Source organism: Pseudonaja textilis, chromosome Z, assembly GCF_049901715.1.
Source record: "Pseudonaja textilis isolate UNSWEBS1 chromosome Z, rPseTex1.2, whole genome shotgun sequence".
Lineage (NCBI taxonomy): Eukaryota > Metazoa > Chordata > Lepidosauria > Squamata > Elapidae > Pseudonaja > Pseudonaja textilis.
Window position 1 is genome coordinate 4233033 of NC_142008.1, and position 21507 is coordinate 4254539.

The 21507-nt window shown below is 43.3% G+C and overlaps 1 protein-coding gene across 1 annotated transcript in view; it reads left to right on the plus strand.

Moving 5' to 3' along the window:
- Positions 1 to 21507, plus strand: part of DLEC1 (DLEC1 cilia and flagella associated protein) — a 66052-nt gene that overhangs the window by 41972 nt on the left and 2573 nt on the right. Inside the window, 11 exon segments of the mRNA XM_087917546.1 lie at positions 145 to 296; positions 1618 to 1727; positions 2597 to 2667; positions 7069 to 7268; positions 9744 to 9893; positions 11285 to 11407; positions 12920 to 13014; positions 15917 to 16001; positions 17393 to 17581; positions 18973 to 19134; positions 20661 to 20814. Coding sequence (XP_087773672.1) covers positions 145 to 296; positions 1618 to 1727; positions 2597 to 2667; positions 7069 to 7268; positions 9744 to 9893; positions 11285 to 11407; positions 12920 to 13014; positions 15917 to 16001; positions 17393 to 17581; positions 18973 to 19134; positions 20661 to 20814 — 1491 coding nt within the window.

Consider the following 21507-nt stretch of genomic DNA (forward strand, 5'->3'; position numbering starts at 1 on the left):
AGTTTGTGAGGCTGAAGATTTATTTTGATGGGAAAATGCAGCTGGACAAGAGACTCCGGCCAGTCCCTTTCAGACAACAGGAAGTCCAGCAGCTGCACTGTCACAGGAAGGACATTTTTGTTTTTTGTTTTCCTCCTTTTCCAGCCTTCCGAGCGTCCGTGCTGTCCCATGGGAAAGGAGCGGCTTTCCATGTGCATCCGTCGGAGGGAACCCTGAAGGCTTTCCAGGAACTTACCGTAGAAATCACAGCCTACAACAATATGTGGGGACATTATAAGGACACTCTCATCTGTAAGGTAGGCAGCCTGTCTGAGCCGGCTGGGGGAACTTTGACCTGACATCAGAGCAGTTGCTGGCAAGCCCACGACATGCGTTTCAAAGGTGACACGCCATAATTTTTTGAATGGCACGCTAGCATTCACCAACACCTGGTAAGAACTATTCTCCAAAGCACGCCCTTCTTTAGAATCAGTTGGGTATAATAAAGGAGAATGTCTTCAAATTTCAAGTTCACAATAGAGCTGTCCTTGGAGGTCTTCTAGTCCAGCCCTCTGCTCAAGCAGGACACCCTATACCATTTCAGACAAGTGGCTGTCCAGTCTCTTCTTAAATGCCTCCAGCGATGAAGCACCCAGGACTTCTGGAGGCAAGTCATTCCACTGGTTAACTCTCCTCATTGTTAGGAAGTTTCTCTTGAACTCCAGGTTGCTTCTCTCTTTGATTAGTTTCCATCCATTGCTTCTTGTCTTGCCTTCTGGTGCTTTGGAAAATAATTAGACTCCGTCTTCTTTGTGGCAGTCCCTCAAATATTGGAAGACTGCTATCATGTTCCCCGTAGTCCTCCTTTTCTCTAGACTGGCCCTACCCAATTCCTGCAACAGTTCTTCATATGTTTTTTTTTCTTTTGTAAATTTTATTTGAGTTTTCACAAAGAGAAAAAAAAAATACAAATAAAACATCTTTTTTGAAAGTAGCGTAATCCCAGGTTACATTTCTTCGTACAGACACAAATTCAGGTTCATGCTCATTTTTATATTTTATTCCATATCTTATTACTATTTTACATTTTCTACATAGCTTTTCCCCTCAATTTTATTTTAATTATCTCATCTCAATTCAAATCATTGTATTTATATTTTTTGTCTGTCCTGTTTCAATTATCTATTATCTTTTCTTATTAAACAAAATTTCTCCTGCAGTTACTGATTGGAGTATGACACCTTTATATCTTTTAAGTTTATCCATTTAACTCTTATTTAGGCTTCAATATATACCCTAAAGTTATACAATTCAATATAATACATAACTTCCATTCGGATTCTGCTTGGTACATTCTTAAAATACACACTATATTCTTAAAAAAAGAAAAGTTCTTCATATGTTTTAGTCTCTAGCTAGGCCTTTAATCATCTTAGTTACTCTTCTCTGCACTTTTTCCAAAGTCTCAACGTCTTGTTTGTAATGTAGTGACCAAAACTGGATGCCATATTCCAGGTGTGGCCTTAACCAAGGTTTTACAAAGCAGTACTTTGTAGTACCGCTTGAAAACAACCTTAAAATTTTTTATAGCCCAGGGTTGAAATGAGTTGGATATAAAAATTACTCTTTTTTGTGCAGGTGGGTGAATCAGAGCTGAAGGTGATCCCCATAGAAATGTCTGTGAAAGGCTGCCCCATCTTCCTGCAGATGACTGGACCAAGCCATCCCGTGGCAATACCCACCCTCAGGTAGATGCCCGAAACTTTTAGCAAGGCTACTGGGAACTCTCAGTTACAAGGCAGTAGGGATTTCAGAGAGCTGTAGCTAGACCAGCATGAACTTGCATTTTGCTCTTTGGGACACAGTCCTGACCTGGCCACAGCTCTCCTGGGCCACGGAGCCCCCTTTTCTTTCTCTTTCATGCTGGAGGACTGACCCAGTGGCAGCGAAGGCTGTGGCCTAGGTCTTTTGCAAGAGCTGGGGATGAAACTGATTGATTCTGAATCTCCCAGAACTTCTGTCTGAAAGACCAATGCTTGTTTTTATCCAGCTCTGTCTTGTGTTTCAGTTCCCCCCTCTAGTAGTTATAGTCAGGCTGGAAAGCAGGAGACCGTGAATTCTAGTCCCACCTCGGGCATGAAAGCCAGACACCAGGAGACTGTGAATTCTAGTCCCACCTTTGACATGAAAGCTGGTTGGGTGATTTTGGACCACCCACCAGGAGCCCGTGAATTCTAGTTCCACCTCTGGCATGAAAGCCAGCTAGGTGACTTCGGGCCAGTCATGCCCAACCTACTCGCAAGGTTATTGTTGTGAGAAAAATAAGAGGAGGAAGGTGTGCTGGATATGTTTGCTGCCTTGAGTTATTTGTAAAAATAATAACTATGGAATACGAATAAATAAATAAACAAATATCCTTATTCTGGTCAAATAGTTTTGCATTCCTCCAGAAAATTCCTGTAAGTTCTGGCTCGGTTGATTAGCAGGAGGGATCCTGGGAAATATATTTTCCCCGTTCCATTTTCCTACAACATTGTTCCGACTAATTAAATGATTATCATTCCCTTAATAATCATGGTTATTTCAGCTATCCTCATTTTCCTTATTTTCTTCCCAGGTTTGGAGCCCATATCTCTGGAGGAGACACCGTCTCACGGTACATCCGTCTCAATAACCCCACTCCCTTTGGTAAGTGTTTGTACTGGCCAGTGTCATTTCCCACCAAGAAAAGGCAAGGCCCCCCACCAGGAAAATGAAGGGTGAAGATCAGTGATGGGCTGCAAATTTTTTAACAACCAGTTCTCTGGCTAGGCAGGCATGGCTGGTTGGTCATGTGACTGGGTGGGTGATCTCACTCATCACACCCAGCCCTGCCTCCTGGCCACTCGCCTCAAAGGCAAAGGTAGGATTAAGTCAGTTGGAGCTAAATCCCCCACTAGATGGCCCCACTTCCACCCATTTTTCAGTCTATTTTTTGGCTGTTTTGAGGTTGTTTTCTGGGCTGTTTTTCAGCTGTTTTCAGGCTGTTTGGGGTGCATTTTCAGGCTGTTTTTGAGCCATTCAGGCCATTTTTGGACCATTTTTTGGCCAAAAATGTCTCAAAAGTAGCCAAAAACATAGCCAAAAGGGGCTCAAAAAATGGCCAAAGAGCACACCTTTTTTCGGGCCATTATCAAGAGTTTCTGGGACATTTTCAGGCTGTTTTTTGAGCAGTTTTTGCTCCGAAAATGGCCAAAAAGTGGCCTGAAAACGGCACCAAAAAGAATCTGAAAAACGAGTGGAGGTGGGGCCAGCCAGTGGTGGGATTTGCTAGTTCGCCAAAGTGCACAGAACCTTAACTATCGCTTCGCCTCAGCCAGCGCGAACTGGCAGCAGCCCACCTCGGATCAAGATTTTTCCAAGTTTTTCCAACCACCTAGGAATAGGTCTCTCCTTGTCTCCTCCTTGCCCCCGAATATTCTTGGATTTTGGAATTTTCTCCAAGCAACATTCAAACCCAGTCCTGAGGATGAGAATTTTTGAACAAACTGCCATCTTATTTGGTCTCAAAGACACCAGCGAATCAGATGACATCACCAAAGTTCACAATATCATAAGCAACTCAAATACAACAAACATCTCTCCTGAAGATATCGTTGAAATAACCAGAGATGGCCCTGGGTACAAATACAATGACGGCTCTATGGCCCCAAGATTTTGTAGGGTTGTATGCAAAAATGAGTCCAGCAAATGCATATTCATTCATACAATAAACACCATTGCAAAAACCAATCCCAACCACAAAAAACTTCGCTCAAGACCAGAGTTATCCATACTGCAGAGAAACCACTCCCGTGAACTCCGCGCAGAACTCAAAAACCGTCTAGACAATGGAGAAAAGGATCTATACATTGACTATCGAGCTGATTGCATCCAAAGAAAGTCTCACAACCCACAACTCCGCATCCAACCCCACCCCACCCAATCCAACATCGCTCAAAACTAGGCACGCACGCCCCTAACTACCTCTATTCCAACCACAACTGGCCTTAAATGCAAGCTACTCAATGCAAGAAGCCTTGTAAATAAAATACCTGAATTTCTCCTCTTACTAAATACAGCTAAATTTGACATTATATTTGTTTGTGAAACATGACTCAACACATCTGTCCCTGACTCCATTACCACAGTAATAGACTATCATGTTTTCCAATCAGATTGTGAAATCCGTAGAAGAGGTGGTGTTGCTATCTTCTATAAAAAGTCCCTACATCTAAAAAACATCCAAGTTACCAAGGAGCTCTTCCAGAGACCATCGTCTGTGAACTCGCCTTAAATATCACATTTCAATTCTTACTATGTTACAGAGCACCTGATTATGACATTGAACATGCAAACAAGCTAAATACACTACTAACACGGGCAGCATCCTGCCCACACGCTTTTATCTTTCTTGGTGACTTCAATTTACCTCATATTAACTGGAACCTAAATGAATGTACAACTGAACCCACACATGCAACCTTCTACAATGCAGTAACAAATCTGGGACTAGAGCAACGAGTAACCAACAACACTAGATTTAACAACTGCCTTGATCTCATCGTCTGCAATAGTTTGAATTCAATTTATGGAATACAAATTAAAGAACTCTTTTCCAATAGTGACCACAACATGATCGACTTTTGTCTCAACATACGTCCGCACAAAAATAATCACAATGATGTGATCCCCAATTATAACTTCAAAAAAGGCAACTATGATCTTATAGACAATGCTCTCTCATCTCTTGACTGGCAATTTCTATTCACTGGATGCAATACTGTAGAAGACCATTACAATATATTTTTACTTGAAGTCAAAAGAGTCATCAAACTATATGTACCATTAACAACTCCCAAAACCAGAAAAAACAAATTACCCATAAAAATAAGGAAGCTTCGATCCAAAAAGAAATCACTTTGGTGGAAAAAGAAATGTGGTCACGTTGGCAACTTCAAAAACCGATACAAAAATTTATGCCACCAGATAAAAACTGAATGCACCAATTATCACATTAAACAAGAAGAAAACCTTCTTCGCACCAATTCCCCCCGCACTTTCTACAATTTTGTAAACAACAAATTAAAAGACTCAAGGTCCATCCCACCCCTGAAAGGACCTAATGGTAAAGACTGCAATGACGACACTATTAAAGCCAACATCTTTAACACATTCTTTGGCTCAGTATTTGTAAACAGCAATGGATCATGCCCAGTATTTCCTAGTCGAACCGCAGACAACTACAATGATCTAATACATATCGATTTTACAGAAGACAATGTTAAAAAAGCACTACGCAATCTAAAACCATCTCTATCTATTGGACCGGATGGAATATGTGCCTACTTCTTAAAAAAGCTATCCACTGCCATAGCAGAACCTCTAAGCATAATCTTTGAAAAATCTTTCAGGACCAGCTCCTTGCCAAAACTATGGTCACAAGCCATGGTCATCCCCATCTTCAAAAAGGGAGACCCCAGCCTAGTCGAAAATTACAGATCAATCTCCTTATGCTGCATCACCTGTAAAGTCATGGAATCAATTATTAACCAATCCATTATCCCCCACTTAGAGACAAACAACCTACTCTCTAATAAACAATTTGGTTTCAGGAAAAACTATCCTGTAATCTGCAACTCTTACACTGCAAAAACATATGGACTACACAACTCGATCAGGGCAAAGCAATAGACACAATCTACATAGACTTCTGTAAAGCCTTTGATTCAGTGGTACACGACAAACTACTCCTAAAACTAAAATCTTAAGGTATCTCTAGACATCTGCATAACTGGATAGAAGCATTCCTGTCAAACAGGCAACAAATGGTCAAAATTGGGAACGTCCTATCAAATCCTGTACCTGTCAACAGTGGTGTCCCCCAAGGCAGTGTTCTAGGACCAACTCTCTTCATACTCGACATAAATGACCTTTGTGATCATATTAAGAGCAACTGCGTTCTCTTCACTGATGATGTAAAGCTATTCAACACCACAGACTATACTGCTACCCTCCAAAAAGACCTTTACTATGTATCAGAATGGTCAAACAAATGGCAACTTCAAATCTCAACAAATAAATGCTTTGTCCTACATATTGGCAAAAAAAATCAGAAAATAAAATACAGGCTGAATAGTCAAGACCTTGTTGATGATCCAAACTCTGTCAAGGATCTTGAAGTACTCATCTCTAATGATCAAAGTGCTAGAGTCCACTGTAACTACATAGCCAAAAAGGCATTAAGAGTTGTTAACCTAATCTTACATAGCTTTTTCTCTGGTAATATTACACTACTAACTAGAGCATACAAAACATTTGCTAGACCAATACTCGAATACAGCTCATCAGTCTGGAAACCACATTATGTATCTGATATTAAGACAGCTGAGAAAGTCCAGAAATATTTCACAAGAAGAGTTCTCCACTCCTCTACTCATTGCAGAATACCTTATGCCACCAGACTTGAAATTCAAGACCTAGAAAACCTAGAACTACGCCGCCTTTGGTCCGATCTAAGTATAGTGTATAAAATCATACATTGCAATGTCCTACATGTCAATGAATACTTCAGCTTCAACCATAACAACACAAGAGCAAACAATAGATACAAACTCAAGGTTAACCGCACCAAGCTTGACTGCAGGAAATACAACTTCAGCAACAGAGTGGTCAATGTCTGGAATACTCTACCTGACTCCGTGGTTTCTTCCCCAAACCCCAAAAACTTTAACCTTAGACTGTCTACTATTGACCCCACCCCTTTCCTAAGAGGCCTATAGGGGGCGTGCATAAGTGCACCAATCGTGCCTACCATCCCTGTCCTATTGTTTCTTTTATATTTTATATTTATTTTTCTTATATGTATCCATGTATTCATAACTATGTTTTAACCCAACGGACTAGGAGATTCTGGGAGCTGAAGTCCACACTTCAGCTTAAAAGTTGCCACATTTCAGAAACGCTGTTTTAGCCCATGATCTCCCGAGGTTGCGGTCAACCCCATACTTAGCTGCAGATCTTTAGCCACCCTGATTTTGATTTCAACTTTTCCCCCCTTCTTCAATTCAGAGATCCGAATGGACTGGGAAAGTTACAACCAAGATAAAGACGATGACAAATTGATTGATCTGTTGGTGTTTTATGGTGCACCATTTCCGCTCAAGGACCCCGATGGCAATGAGATCAATGTCCTATGGGAGTCAGACACATCCTCTAAGAATATATCTTTCACTTCCGACTCTACCTGGTCAGCAACCAAGGAGAACATGGTTAGTACGTAGACTGTTTAAAGTGTCATTTTCCTCCCTTTTTAAAGGATTTCTCCAAAATAAGGTTTTCTTAGAATACATGTCATTTCTTCAATACTACTGTTAGTGATTGGGGACAAACCCCCAAGCACAGTGCACAGCAGCAGTCAAGCCAGGCAGCCACGTGAGAGAGAGGCTGGGCCCAAGAGTATACACACACTGGAGACAAAAACACTGTTTGTAGTTTTAAATGGTTATTTAATTCATTTAGAGTTTAAGCATTGTCATTCAGTCCATATGTCATTATCCAATATATCCATCCAGTAACCTAGTCCATTAACTAGTCAGTACAATGTCTTTATCTGCTTGTAAATCTTCTCCTTCCGATACCTTTCTCTCGAAGACAACGCTGAGTATGCACAGGATATCAGCTCACCAAGTAAACAGTCCTTTTGTTCAGTAGAAACGGTATCGAGCACAGTAGCCAACAAGCATTAACAAGCAGACGTCTCAAACAGGAGTAAACAGCAGGCAGCAGAGATCAGAGAAACCAGGAACCAGAGACCAGGAACCAGGGCAGTGACCAGACCAGGAAGTGTTATGTTACTCTCACTGCCTTATATTGCTGCTTGCAACCGCACCCTTAATTATCTAATTACATTGCAGTTTTTTGCTTAAAGCTAAAAAACACTTAAACCTAGGTTTATATATTTAGTCACCCAAACCTAGTTGGTGTATCCATATACCCAACAACTACTACAGCCGGCAAGACATTTACAATTCTCTTCTCTTCTTCTTAGGGTATATTAAGACTAGGGAGAAAAATAATATGGGCTTTTAGTCAAGATGATTTTTGCTATTTTTAACAGCTAAGACAAATAAACCAACATTCCTCCTAGTGGTTTTGCAGGTCACTTTGAATGTACAGATGTACCTTGTCTGAAAACAGAATTTTTGGAACCACTACAAGTCATGGGATTGCCTTTATTTAAATAAGGTCTCTAGACTGAGACTCTAGAAAGAGTGCAGAGAAGAACAGCAAAGATGATTAGGGGACTGGAGGCTAAATCATAGGAAGGAACCGGGTATGTCTAGTTTAATGAAAAGAAGGACTAGGGGTGACATGATAGCAGTGGTCCAGTATTGCAGGGGCTGCCCCAAAGAAGAGGGAGTCAAGCTGTTCTCCAAAACACCTGAGGGCAGGACAAGAAGCAATGGGTGGAAACTAATCCAGGAGAGAAGCAACCTGGAACTAAGGAGAAATTTTCTGACAGTGAGAAATAGTCAGTGCAACCGCTTGCCTTCAGAAGTTGTGGGTGGAGGCTTTTAAGAGGAGATTGCACAACCATTTGTCTGAAATGGTATACAGTTTCCTGCCCTAGCAGGAAGTTGGACTTCCAAGGTCTCTTCCGACTCTAGTATTCTGTTCTGCTCTGTTCCGTTCTAAATCAGCTGATTTCCCTTCCAAGTGAGAGCAGAACTTTCTTTGCCGTACTTCCTTCATTCTCAGTTGCCTTTGCAACTGAGAATGCCATAATTCATCAGCAGCCGATAAAAGAATAAAACACCGGAGAGCTTCCCCTCTTGTTGTTGTTCTTGTCTATATCAAGTTCTTTTCTGTCCAATGATGTGACGAGCAGAAAAGCCATTTGTACCCCACAGAACCCCAAGTGTGGTGTTTCCCATCCTTGACAAACTTAAGACGGGTGCATGTCAACTCCCAGAATTCCCCAGTCAGCATGCTGGGAATTGATGTCTGCCCATCTGTCAAAGTTGAAAATCACTGCTCCACTCCTGCATCATAACAGAAGATTTTAATCCTTACTGTTGGTGCCATTGCAGCAATGAAAGGAATTAACACGATTTGCCTTTTTGTCCCTTAAAACAGGGGTTTCCAAACTTGGCAACTTTAAGATTTGTGGGCTTCAACTGCCAGAATTCCTCAGCCAGATGCTGAGTCCAGTCCACAAGTCTTAAAGTTGCCAAGGTTGGAGACCCCTGCCTTAAAAGACAATATACAGGCGTTGCTCGTTCCGTTCTGGCCAGTCGAGGCTGGGGAATCACTGTGCAGCTGGATCAGTAGACAGAGGGTCTAAGGATGGGCAAATGTAAGAGGGTCGGTCCCTAGACAGGATTTACTAAGAGCCTCTGGAGGGCTTTTTATAGCAGCTTCCAGGTGGGAATAGAAGGTTGAAAGACTGGTCTCTCTACTTGACGTACAATACAAAGTTGAAAAACTGTTTCCACATTCAGGGCTGAGCTTTGCTTCCTAATATTCCCACTGTGATTGTGGTGTTCAAAAGGCAAAAATTTATCCATTTAAATTACACCCATACCTTTTCCAGCAGAGATTCCCAGCAATTATGCTGAGCCACCTCTTCAAAATATAGCGCGCACTTGTATTTATACAACAAACCTTTGCCCCTGTTTCTATTGAATCAAGTACCAGTCTTAGCAGGATTTTTTTTTTTTACTTCTTCCCCACTTTCACTGTAGAATCTGGAGACGCTATTTGAGGCTGATGAAGGAAGTTCTGATGATTCCCTCTGGGAACCACTGACGCTCAAGCCAATAGTCTCCGTAGTCCTTCGACCTCACGAGGGTGAACCTTCGGATTACCCTTTCTGCATTACTCCCAAACAGATCGTAAGTGGCAGCTCCCTTAGCCCGGTCGGCACGGAATGGGAGGGATGGAATGGGAGAACTCGCCACGGCCAACTGGCTGTGGGACACCTCACCAAAGGACAACTCGTCACAGCCAAGTTGCTGTGATGAACGGTGAGATGGGAAAATTCTACAATTGATTTAATTATTTAAATAATTTAAAAAATGTTTTAATTTTTGTCATCACATTTTATTCTGCCTGTTGTGGCCAGCCAGCGGCTGGCAGAGCCGGCAGCAGAATCGGACAGTAGTGAGGAGGTTGGGGAGGAACCCGGGCCAGCCCTGGAGGCTGAGGATGGCTCAGATGAGGGCTCTGCGTCAGAGGCAGAGATGGGGCCAGGGCAGGCTGGCAGTCATCAGCTGCCTTCGGGCTCGGATAGCAGTGAGGCGGGGGAGCTTCTGGAACCGGTTCCCAGCCTGCGCATGCACAGAGATGCCAAAAGGAAGGCACAGTTAATAACTCAGGGTCAACGTGGGAGTAAGGCCACAGGTGGACGATGACCATCAGGCCCCTGCCATCAGGATTAAAGGAGGAGAAAAAGGGGAGGGGCTTTTACAGGAAACAACTTGCTTGTTTGTCTGTTCGTTCTAGCCTCATGAAGATTTGTCTGTACAACCCAGGTAAGAAATGGTATGGAGGGAGTTGGAAGACTGAAGATGTCAACAGCTTAGCAAGGAGAAAATGTTCTTTTCACTCTGCTACGTCCACCTTCCTATTTTGCCTCCTGAGAGTCCCACGGAGAGGTGTGACCCTCAGTTTCCTGCCACTTCCCCAGATTTCAATTTTTAAAAAAAAAATCTGGTAGCACATCTTCCGACTAACTAAAAATTCAGAAGAGTTTGCAAATTGTAGGATCTTTCTGAGCTTTGGCCAACCAACTATCTACCAAATTTGGGTAGAAGAGTACTTTATCCACCACGGCAGTTTTAAGAAGGGTGGACTTCAAGTCCCAGAATTCCCTAGCTAAGAAAGGAAAGTTAGGTTGACTGGGGAATTCTGGGAGATGCGCTAGACCCCGGATGTCAAACTGGGGGTACCATGTTGCCATCACGTGAAGTATCGTGACCCCCTTCACAGAGCTGGGGTAGGCGTGGCCTGTGCGTGACGCATCGGGCCCAAGGGCCGCCAGTTTGACACCCCTACACTAGATTATCAAAAACAACGAAAGTTTTCTATCTCTGTTATCTTTCGATGCTGGTGCAAAATCTGCAGGCTAGTTCATCATGCCTGCTGGGGAATTTGGGGAGTTGAAGTCCACCCATCTTAAAATTTTGCCAAGGCTGAGAACACGGACCTCGTGGCTGTCAGTCTTCCTTCAGTCCAGCTATCCCTTTCTTCTGGCGCATCCTTTGATTCGACGGTTGTTTTCCAGGTTCTCCCTGCAGGTGGCTCTGCTGCCATTCACATCTCCTTTACTCCTCTGATGCTCCCAGAGATCATCCATAAGTTCGAATGTGAAGGCTTTGCACTCGGCTTCATGAGCCTGGACAGAGAGGTAGATAAAGCAAGGTTCACCTTCATCCTTCAGGAGTTCTCCCCTCCCACCACCCCGCTCCTTTTCCTTCGTTTGCTTCCCATTTGCTCTCTAGCGAATCAGGACTTTCTGAAGGATGAGTAAGCCGCGATGCTGAGCCTTAAAAACCAGGCAGTCTTATTTTGGAACCCTTATTTTGGAATATTCTGGAATACTCTACCTGACTCTGTGGTTTTTTCCCCAAACCCCCAAAACTTTAACCTTAAGACTTTCTACTATTGACCTCACCCCTTTCCTAAGAGGTCTGTAGGGGGCGTGCATAAGCGCACCAATGTGCCTACCGTCCCTGTACTATTGTTTCTTTTTATTTTTCTTATCTGTGTCCCTGTATTCATAACTATGTTTTTACTTATACCGATTATCTTGTAAGTCAGGGGTGTCCAACCTTGGCAACTTTAAGACTTGTGGACTTCAACTCCCAGAATTCCTCAGCCAGCTTTGCTAGCTGAGGAATTCTGGGAGTTGAAGTCCACAAGTCTTAAAGTTGCAAGGTTGTAAGTGATTGTTGTAAGTGATTGACAAATAAAATGAAATAAATAAATAAATAAATAAAATTGTGGGTGTGATGTACAATATATCTGTACCTCCCTTGGATGAGTTTCCCTCTCTGTCCCACAGAGAAGCCCACTAGGGCTTATTAACCATTTATGAAGCATTTTCAGGGCAGCAGTGGTGGAAGAGCAGAGGGGAAGAGTTTTTATTCTATTTTGTTCACCTGAATCACCTGTGCCTTGATCAGGACCAGAGGTGGGTATTCAGCCGGTTCTGACCAGTTCTGGAGAACCAGTAGCGGAAATTTTGAGTAGTTCAGAGAACCGGCCAATCCCGCCTCTGACTGGCTCCGCCCCCATCTCTTCTCCACCTCCCGAGTCCCAGCTGATTGGCTGGGTCTTCTTTGGTTGCCCCGTACAGGAGAATGGAGCTGGAAAGCAGGTTAGTGGGGTGGGAAGGGAGTGGCGATTTTGCAATTTCCTTCCCCTGCCACATCCAGCAAGCCACACCCACCAAGCCACGCCCACAGAACCGGTAGTAAATTTTTTGAATCCCATCACTGATCAGGATCCAGTCTAGAAGCTGGGGGAGTCTCTTCTCGCCCTCTTTCTTCCTAACTATAATTCCTTCCTAACTATAAACTCCATCGCTCAGCCTTTTACTGTCAGTTGGCAGGATTTATTTATTTAAGAGCCAAATGTATACGGCTGCCCATCTTACAACTGGCTTACTAACTCAACAGCTCCAGGGATTTACTTAACAACTGCGACAAGGGAGGTTGTAGAATGGGACAACATTCACTTAACAACCATCTCGCTTAGCAACGGGACCTCCGGGCTCAATTGTGGCCCTAAGTCAAGGAGAGCAGCAGAACAATAGTATTTAGATGCTGAAGTTATTGAAGTAAATTGCATGAACCGAAAGTGAAACATTGCCCTACCCAATCTAATTTCATCCCTTTTGACTTTTCCCCTCGCTCAGATTATCCGGAAAGTCCCTGGGAAAGTAACTCGTGAAGATGGACATTCGCTTGCCCCTCTGAGGATTGATTTGCAAGCATTCGTCAAGCCTGCTTTGTAAGCCAATACTGGGTGTGAATGAGGCCTGTTCCGAAATACTCCTGGGCGTCTTATTTATTTTATTTATCTATTAGATCTGTATCCTCCCTTTGTTACTTTATAACAGTGGTGGCTAACCTTTTTCGGCTCCCGTGCCAATAATTGCACATGCGCTGGTATGCCAGCTCCCATATGGCAATGCGTGCTGTCCCCCCCCCACGCCCCCTGTGCATGCACGTGTGACTCCCCTCACGTGCAGCACATCTGTGCACGTGTGCAAAATTTCCCTTGTGCACTGTGTGTCTGTGCATGCATGCATGATTCCCCCTCAAGCGCAGCTCATCCCTGCGCATGCATCTCTTGCACCCCTTCCGCTCCCTGCGCATGCACGCATCTCCCGCAAAACCCCCGCCTCTCTGCGCATGTGCTCATCTCCTGCAATCCCCCCTCCGCTCCCTGTGCATGCACGCATCTCCCACAAATTCCCCTCCGCTCCCTGCCCGGCTGTCGAGCAGTGGCACGCACATGCATGCACAGTGGGCGATCTCTTGTGTCCCGGGGGAAATGGCTCTGCGTGTTACTTCCGGCACGCATTGCCAACACAGTTTTATAAGTGCAGGCAGTCCTTGACTTACAGCAGTTTATTTAGTGACTATTCAAAGTTACAACAGCACTGAAAAAAGTGACTTAGGACCATTTTTCACGCTTAACGACTGTTGCAGCATCCCCAAGGTCATGTGATCAAAATTCAGACTCTTGGCAATTGACTCACATTTATGACGGTTGCCGTGTCCCCGGGGGAGTCATGGGATCCCCTTTCATGACCTTCTGACAAAGTCAATGGGGAAGTCAGATTCACTTAACAGCCATGTTACTAATGTGAGAATTGCGTTGACTCACTTAACAAATGTGGCAAGAGAGGTTGTAAAATGGGGCAAACTTCATTTGGCAACACCGATTTTGGGCTCAGTTACGAGGACTACCTATAACTCAAAGCAGCAAACCTACCTAATTGTCAGGCCTGTCCCAGTTTGCATACTCAGGAAAGAAAGACCCTCAACTCCAACTGTAGTGAAAAATGATTACAGCATAGCAAAGTCAGATCTGAATATTCCCATGTAAACCCAGTTACAAGGCCCTTCCCCCTTGGTCTTCCTGTTAATTTCCAATGGTATCCCAACCAGGTGTTTTCGTAACAATCCCAAGGTTTTGTGCCTCTTTGGCGGGCATTCACTTTCTGTTCTCATGCTTGCGTCCTTGGATCTGCCAGGTTCTGCTCCGAGTTGGCACCTCTGCCATTCCCCCTCTCTCTATTTCCCTATTCCTCCCTCCCCCTCCCACTTTTATGGCAGGATGCCATCGAAGGGAAGCAGTGCTGAAGCAATGTGATGGCAGACCTGGCACACAAAATTATCCTACCACCTCCTGTTTCCCTGTGAGGTGTGTTGGTTGAGAGAGAGGTCCTGATCCAAACTCATCTTGCCAACGCTGGGACTAGGACTCACAGTCTCCTGACGATTGGCCCAGAATCCCCCAGCTGTCTAAAGCAGGACTAGAACTCATGTCTTCTGGTTTCTAGATTAGCACCTTCACCAGTACACCAAACTGCCTCTCTTATCTTTGGTCAGTGATGAACATGTGAGTATCAGGGAAGAGATTCGGGTTTTTATTTGGCACTGATGGGACAACGGCTGTACAGGTAGTCCTTTGACTTAAAGACCACCATTTACCCCAACAATTCTGTTGCTAAGCGAAACATTGGTACTTTGCTCCATTTTGTGACCTCTCTTGCCACAGTTGTTAAGTGAATCACTGGAGTTGTTAAGCTAGCAGCAGGGTTATTAAGTGAATCTGGCTTCCCCACTGACTCTGCTTCTTCGAAGGTCGCCAAAGGGGATTACACGATCCCAGGAGGACATTGCAACCATCATAGATACGAACCAGTGGCCAAGCGCCTGCATTTTGAATCCTGTGACCATGGGGATGCTGCAAAGGTCATAAGTGTGAAAAATGGTCACTTTTTTCAGCGTCATTTGTAACTTTGAATGGTCACTAAATGAACTGCTGTAAGTCGAGGACTGCCTGTATACCCTCATGATTCTGGGCATCCCATTTTCACAATATTATAGTCAAATCAGAGCAGGTACAGAGGAGGGCAAACAAAGGATGACACAGGGATGACAACGATGACTTGAGACTTTCAAGAAGAGACTGGACTGTCGTTTGTCGGAAACGGTGTAGGGCCTCCCACTTGGGCGGGGGGTTGGACTAGATGACCTACAAGCTCCCTTCCAGCTCCGATTATCTGTTACCTTAGGGAAAGAGGGGACCTGGCCCATGAAGGACACCTTGGGATGTCCAAGCTGGACAAAATAAGATAAAGAGGAGACAAGATATTGTATGTTTCCGATCCATAAAGAGAAGACACCCAGCTGGTGGCCTTGAACTATATCCGTAGCCGTGGAAACTAGGACCAGAAATAATGGATATAAACTGCAGAACTTAGATTCTGTTTCAGTGGAAAGTGTAATTTTCTGACAAGCAAGACATAGTAGAACAGTCTACCTCTAGAGGTTCAGGTTTTTCCATCTCTGGAGGTTTTTAAGGAAGAGGCTGGATCGTTTCTCGTGAGTGATCGAATTGCGAAGGGTCAGGCATACATGTGCAGGGGTCCAAGGGTGGGTGGGGGGCGCACTTGGTGCCCAAAAGGGTAGCCATCACTGGCCTAGATGTTCCTAGGGATTCTTTCCACCTCTACCATTCTCTGTACTGGTGCGCGATTTCCATTTTATTTTCTCTTTTTTCGTCACCTTCTGGAATTTGGAAGACTGTTCTTCAACGTTTAAGTTCTATTAAGTTCTATTCGCTCTATTTGTTCTCCTTTTCCAGTGAGTCACAATATTCTGTTTCCTTCCTGCAGGTTGACAGTTGAAACGGATTATGAGAAAGGTCTGGTGTTCCATGCAGCGGCCAGCAGTTTAATTCCAAAACCTGTTGCCAAGGATGTAAGCTGTGGTTTTCTGCTTCTGAAATTGCCAAAGTGCTTGCATTTTGTGGAGGAGAAAATATATAATTTTCTTAGCATATTTGATTTTTTGAAAAAAAAACAACAACAGTTTTTTGGAACAGGCACACCCAGCTGTGTCCAAGAATAGTTGGAAGGGAGATAGACAGGACTTTGTAAGCGAACACGAGGCCACCGTTCTATGTGGAACAACGTTGATTTGTTCCTAAAATCACTTAATTGTTCACAACACATTAGCCATAAAATAATAACTGAAGACCTAGAGGGTGTCGGGAAGACCTGTTGAGCTTCCCTTCACCAGCAGGAGCCAGAAGAGGTTTCTGTACAGGTAGTTCTTGACATACAACCATTCGTTTAGTGACTGTTCAAAGTTGGTAAAGAAGGTTGTAAAATGGGGGCAAACTCACTTAACAACTGTCTCAGACCCCAGACTGGTTATCCCCCTCCCCCATGTTTCCCAGTATGAGGCCATCTCAGGTACAAATTAGTTTATAAATTCCAATAACTTTTACAGTAAAATAAAATCTTTACAGTTTTTTTTTATGTTAGCCTGCTCATTGTGATACTGCAAGAAGGTTTTCTACCATATGAGCTTTCTGCCTGTATCCAAGTAAGAATTAGTCCTTGACTTATGACTGCAATTGAGCCCAACAGTTCTGCTGCTAAGCAAAGACACTTGTTAAATGAGTCCCCCACCCTTTACAGCCTTTCTTGCCACAACTGTTAAGTGAATCACTGTAATTGTTAAGTTAGTTACATGGTTGTTAAGTGAATCTGGCTTCCCCCATTGAATTTGCTTGTCAGAAGGTCACAGAAGGGGATCACATGACCCCAAGACACTGCAACTGACATAAGTAAAAGCCAGTTGCCAGAATTTTGATGATGTAATAACAGGGACACTGCAATGGTCATGTGAAAAATGTCTTCAGTCGCTTTTCTTCAGTGCCATTGTAGCTTCAAACAATCACTAAACAAATGGTTGTAAGTTGAGGATTACCTGTAGCTGCCAAATCTCAGTAGCAATAGCACTTATACTTCTAGTCTGCTCCACAGTGCTTTACAGCGCTCTCTCTAGGCGGTTCACAGAGTCACCCAACAATCTGGGTCCTCACTTAACTGACCTCAGAAGGTTGGAAGGCGGAGTCAACCTTGAGCCGATGAGAATCGAACTGCCAAACTGCTGGCAGTCGGAAGTCAGCAGAAGTAGTCTGCAGTGCAGCATTCCACTGCATCACCCCAGCTTTTAATTTGGGGTACTTTGGGGTACTGGAAGTCCTACAAGGGGGCCAGGTGAAGGAAGGAGGCCTGTCCTAGGAATCGCATGTTTGAAATGCACTGATGTAAACAGATTCTGTATATTTTCTCCTTTAGGTGCTGACCTACTCAGCCACCACCCTGAATGTGAAACTCGCCAATAACACAGAGACTCCTCTGGCATTCAGTCTTATTTTATCAACTCCCTTCTCCATATCCAGCGTGGACCCTGCGAAGAGCCTGAAAACATCTCAAAGAGATGAAGGAGGAGCACACCTGTTGCTCTACACGTTAGAAAATATATTGGTACGGTCTTGTTCAAGGGACATTGGGCAGCTCAGGGTCACAGTGGGTTAGATCCAGGTGAACCTAAGTATGAGCCAGCCATGTGCGGTAGCGGCCAAAAAAGCTAACAGAGTCCTTGGTTGTATAAACAGAGGCATAGAATCAAAATCAGTATTAGTATTGTTTTATAAAGCCTTAGTAAGGCCACACCTGGAATATTGGTCACCATATTATAAATAAGATGTTGGGACTCTGGAAAAAGTACAGAAAAGAACAACTAGAATGATTAAAGACCTGGAGACTAAAACAAGTGAATGGTTGCAGGATTTGAGTTTGGCTAGTCAGTGAAGAGGACCAGGGATGACAGGATAGCAGTGTTCCAATATCTCAGGGGCTGCCCCAAAGAAGAGGGAGTCAAGCTATTCTCCAAAGCCCCTGAGGGCAGGACAAGAAGCAGTGGGTGGAAACTCGTCAAGGAGAGAAGCAACTTAGAACTAAGGAGAAATTTCCTGACAGGGAGAACAATTAACCAGTGGAACTACTTGCCTCCGGAAGTCGTGGGTGCTGCAACACTGGAGGCTTGTAAGACGACTCTGGACAGGCATTCATGTGGAGGGGTTGGATTAGAGGACCTTCAAGGTCCCTTCCAGATCTATTCTGGTTGATTGATTGATTTAAATAAATAAATTGAGTTTAAATTTAGAAGGAATTGATCTCAGAGAGAGAGATTTGTAGTGCTCCTCAAACGGCTCCGCAAATCTTTTGTGGGCTATGGTCTGTTTTTCTCTCCAGCTTGAAGGAAAGCTTAGACCCATCAGGGAGTCGGACAGGAGCTTTTCTAGTCAAAGGATCCGCCTGGAAAACATGCTCGTGCCTAAGTACATAGTCTGTTTGCACAGTACAGTTGTTGAAACTGGCTAAATCAGCAATACAGGCAGTTCTGAACTTGCAGCAGTTCATTTAATGACTGTTCTAATTTACAACGGCACTGAAAAAGTAACATGACTATTTTTCACATTTATGCCTATTTCAGCCTCCCCATGGTCATGTGGTCAAAATTCAGGCGCTTGGCAACTGACTCGTATTTATGACAGTTGCAGTATCCCTGGTGGGGTCATGCAATCCCCTTTTGTGACCTTCTGACAAGCAAAGCCAACGGGGAAGTCTGATTCACTTAACAACCCTGTTACTAACTTAACAGTTGCAGTGATTCACTTAACCACTGTGGCAAGAAAGGTCATAAAATGGAGCAAAATTCAATTAACCAATGTCTTGTTTAGCAATAAAAATTTCAGGCTCAATTGTGGTTGTAAGTCAAGGACTACCTATAATCCAGTTGCCTGTTTCTTCAACTCTTAGCCAACCTGTCAACTTCCCTCTGGGCTTTTTCCTTTACATCTGGTTGTTCATAGGTGAAGGTGTCATTTATCACAACTCTTGAGTTACTCACCTACCAACATCTCCCAGAGGATCTTCAACCACCAGGGCTTCAAGTGATCCAGCAAGATAGCGGGGATAAAATCTTGGAGTTTAAACAAGATCTTATCATCGAGTACAGCAACAAAGCCACGCAGGTAAGCAGAAGTGGGAAAAATAGGAGCTGCCATTTTTATTCGTCCAAGTTCATGCAGATGACATATTCAACAGAGGACATACAGTACTCCTTTGGAGTGAATCCCATAATTCTTTTACTTTCTTGCACAGCTTTAGAGCCCTGGTGGTGCAGTGGTTAGAGTGCGGTATTGTCGGCTGACTGCCCACCGCAGGAGTTCGAGCCTGACTGGCTCAAGGTTGACTCAGCCTTCCATCCTTCCAAGGCTGGTAAAACGAGGACTCAAGATTGTTGGAGGCAATTGGCTGACTGTAAACTGCTTAGAGAGGGATGTAAAGCACTGTGAAGTGGTATAATAATTCTAAGCTATTGCTATCACCCATGGGAATTTTGGAAGGCTTGAATGGGACGTAATCTCTATCAGGATGGGCTATTAAACCATTGCAGCTCCTCCACAGCCTTTCATAAATCAATTTTCCTTGGCACATCCGGAGCTGAGCACCAAACAGCTGAATCTGAATTTTCTCCCTTCTCCTTTATTTAAAATCAAAATGTCATCAGTTACGTTTCTTGCATCTATCAAAAAAAAACCTGTTGGTTATGAAGGTAATAAATATTCAATATTGAATGGTTGATATAGAACATTACTTACTGAACTATGAAAGAAGAGGATATCTATTCTGGAGGCCATTGTACATCGTTAGACTGGGTTTTGCAATGCATTTGGGTTGGATGGATTTTGCCAAAGCTATATTTTTAGAAAATAGTTCCTGCATCTTACCTTGGTTTCCAATATTGCTGCCATTCATCCGATTAGCTTGAAGCAGAGACTAATAACTCTCTTCCAACTAACACATTTTATTAAAAGGTTTAAACTTTGTTAAGTATAATGTTCATTTATCAGATGCAAGAAGTGGTTTACACTAAAACAAAACCAGCTGCTGGAGTGTGTATCAAGTGATGACATATGTATCATAATGCTCATGTGAAATTATGGCACATAATGCATCTGTGCAAGTGAAGCAAAATATCCATTTGTTGGTTGGTTTTTTTTAATACAATTTAAAGTCTACCTTATTCCAAACGATTCTGGTTGGCTTATACTTTAAAAACGTAGAAAGAGTAAAAGGTGAAAAACAGATTTTAGGTATTCTTAGAACAGTGTTTCTCAACCGTGGCAACTTTCAAACCTGTGGTCTTCAACTTCCAGAAGGCTGGCTGGAGAACTGTGGGAATTGAAGTCCACGTCCTCTAGAGCTCAGCCGCCATCTGGCACCAAGGCCTGGAAGGACAGCCGTGTTTTCAGAGACTTTTTTCATTTAATTGGGGATGCGGTGTGATGATGTCACGATATACACGATGACCATGCCCTTATGGTTTCTTCCAGGTGCCTTTGCCCACTAAGTTCACACCCGGATCCCTCCACAGATACTTACTAAAACATTTCTTTTTCCGTCCCACAAAGGACAGCCCGTGAAGACCTTACCCTTCTTCTCAGACTATTTTTCACGGCCCCCTCCAACGCTCTGGCACTTCATCTTGTTGCAGGTGCTCCCCCTGACTGCGTACCTGAGTATCCCAGTTCTTGAGCTTTCTTGCAAAATGATTGATTTTAAAACCTGCCTGGTCAACCAAACGAGGTCTGAAGTGGCACTTCTGGTGAACCGCAGTGGATGCAGAAGCTACTGGGCAGCTTTCTTGCGTAAGAGAAATGTGGTCGAAATGATTTTCCTTGTACTGATGCTGCAGTTTGTTATGGGGAGAACCTTCTCTTAAATGACACACACACACACACACACACATGCAAATTCTGAAATAAGAGACAGTCTAGAATCAGAATCAAAGAAATTATCTGCATTTTGATACAAAAAATATGACCGAGTTATTTTTAGATAGTTAGATATAGATAGATGATAGATATAGATAAATAAAGAGAATAGATAGATGAGATGAGAGAGAGATGAGAGAGACAATAGAGATAGGTAGAGATGATAAAGAGATAGAGATAGCTTGTAGCTGATGATATCGATAGAATAAATCTGTAATATAAATTCAGCATGGTGTAGTAGTGAAAAACATTGGGCTAGAAATCAGAAACCTGTGAGTTCTACTACTGCTTTAGTCTAGGCGGGTGAGTTGGAACCAAATCTCAGTTTAGTTTAGTTTATTGTCATTGCACCTCGTACAGTGAAATCAAACACCAACTTCAGTGTACATTATGACTATGAAAATAAACACAAACACACATTCTTCACATTCTATAAATTGAATTGAAAACCCCTGATACTGAATTAATATTGCACTATACAGCAGAATTCAACAGAGCTACTGCCCTGGGGTAGAAGCTGTTTTTCAGCCTATTTGTCCTTGTTTTTATTATTCTGTACTGTCTGCC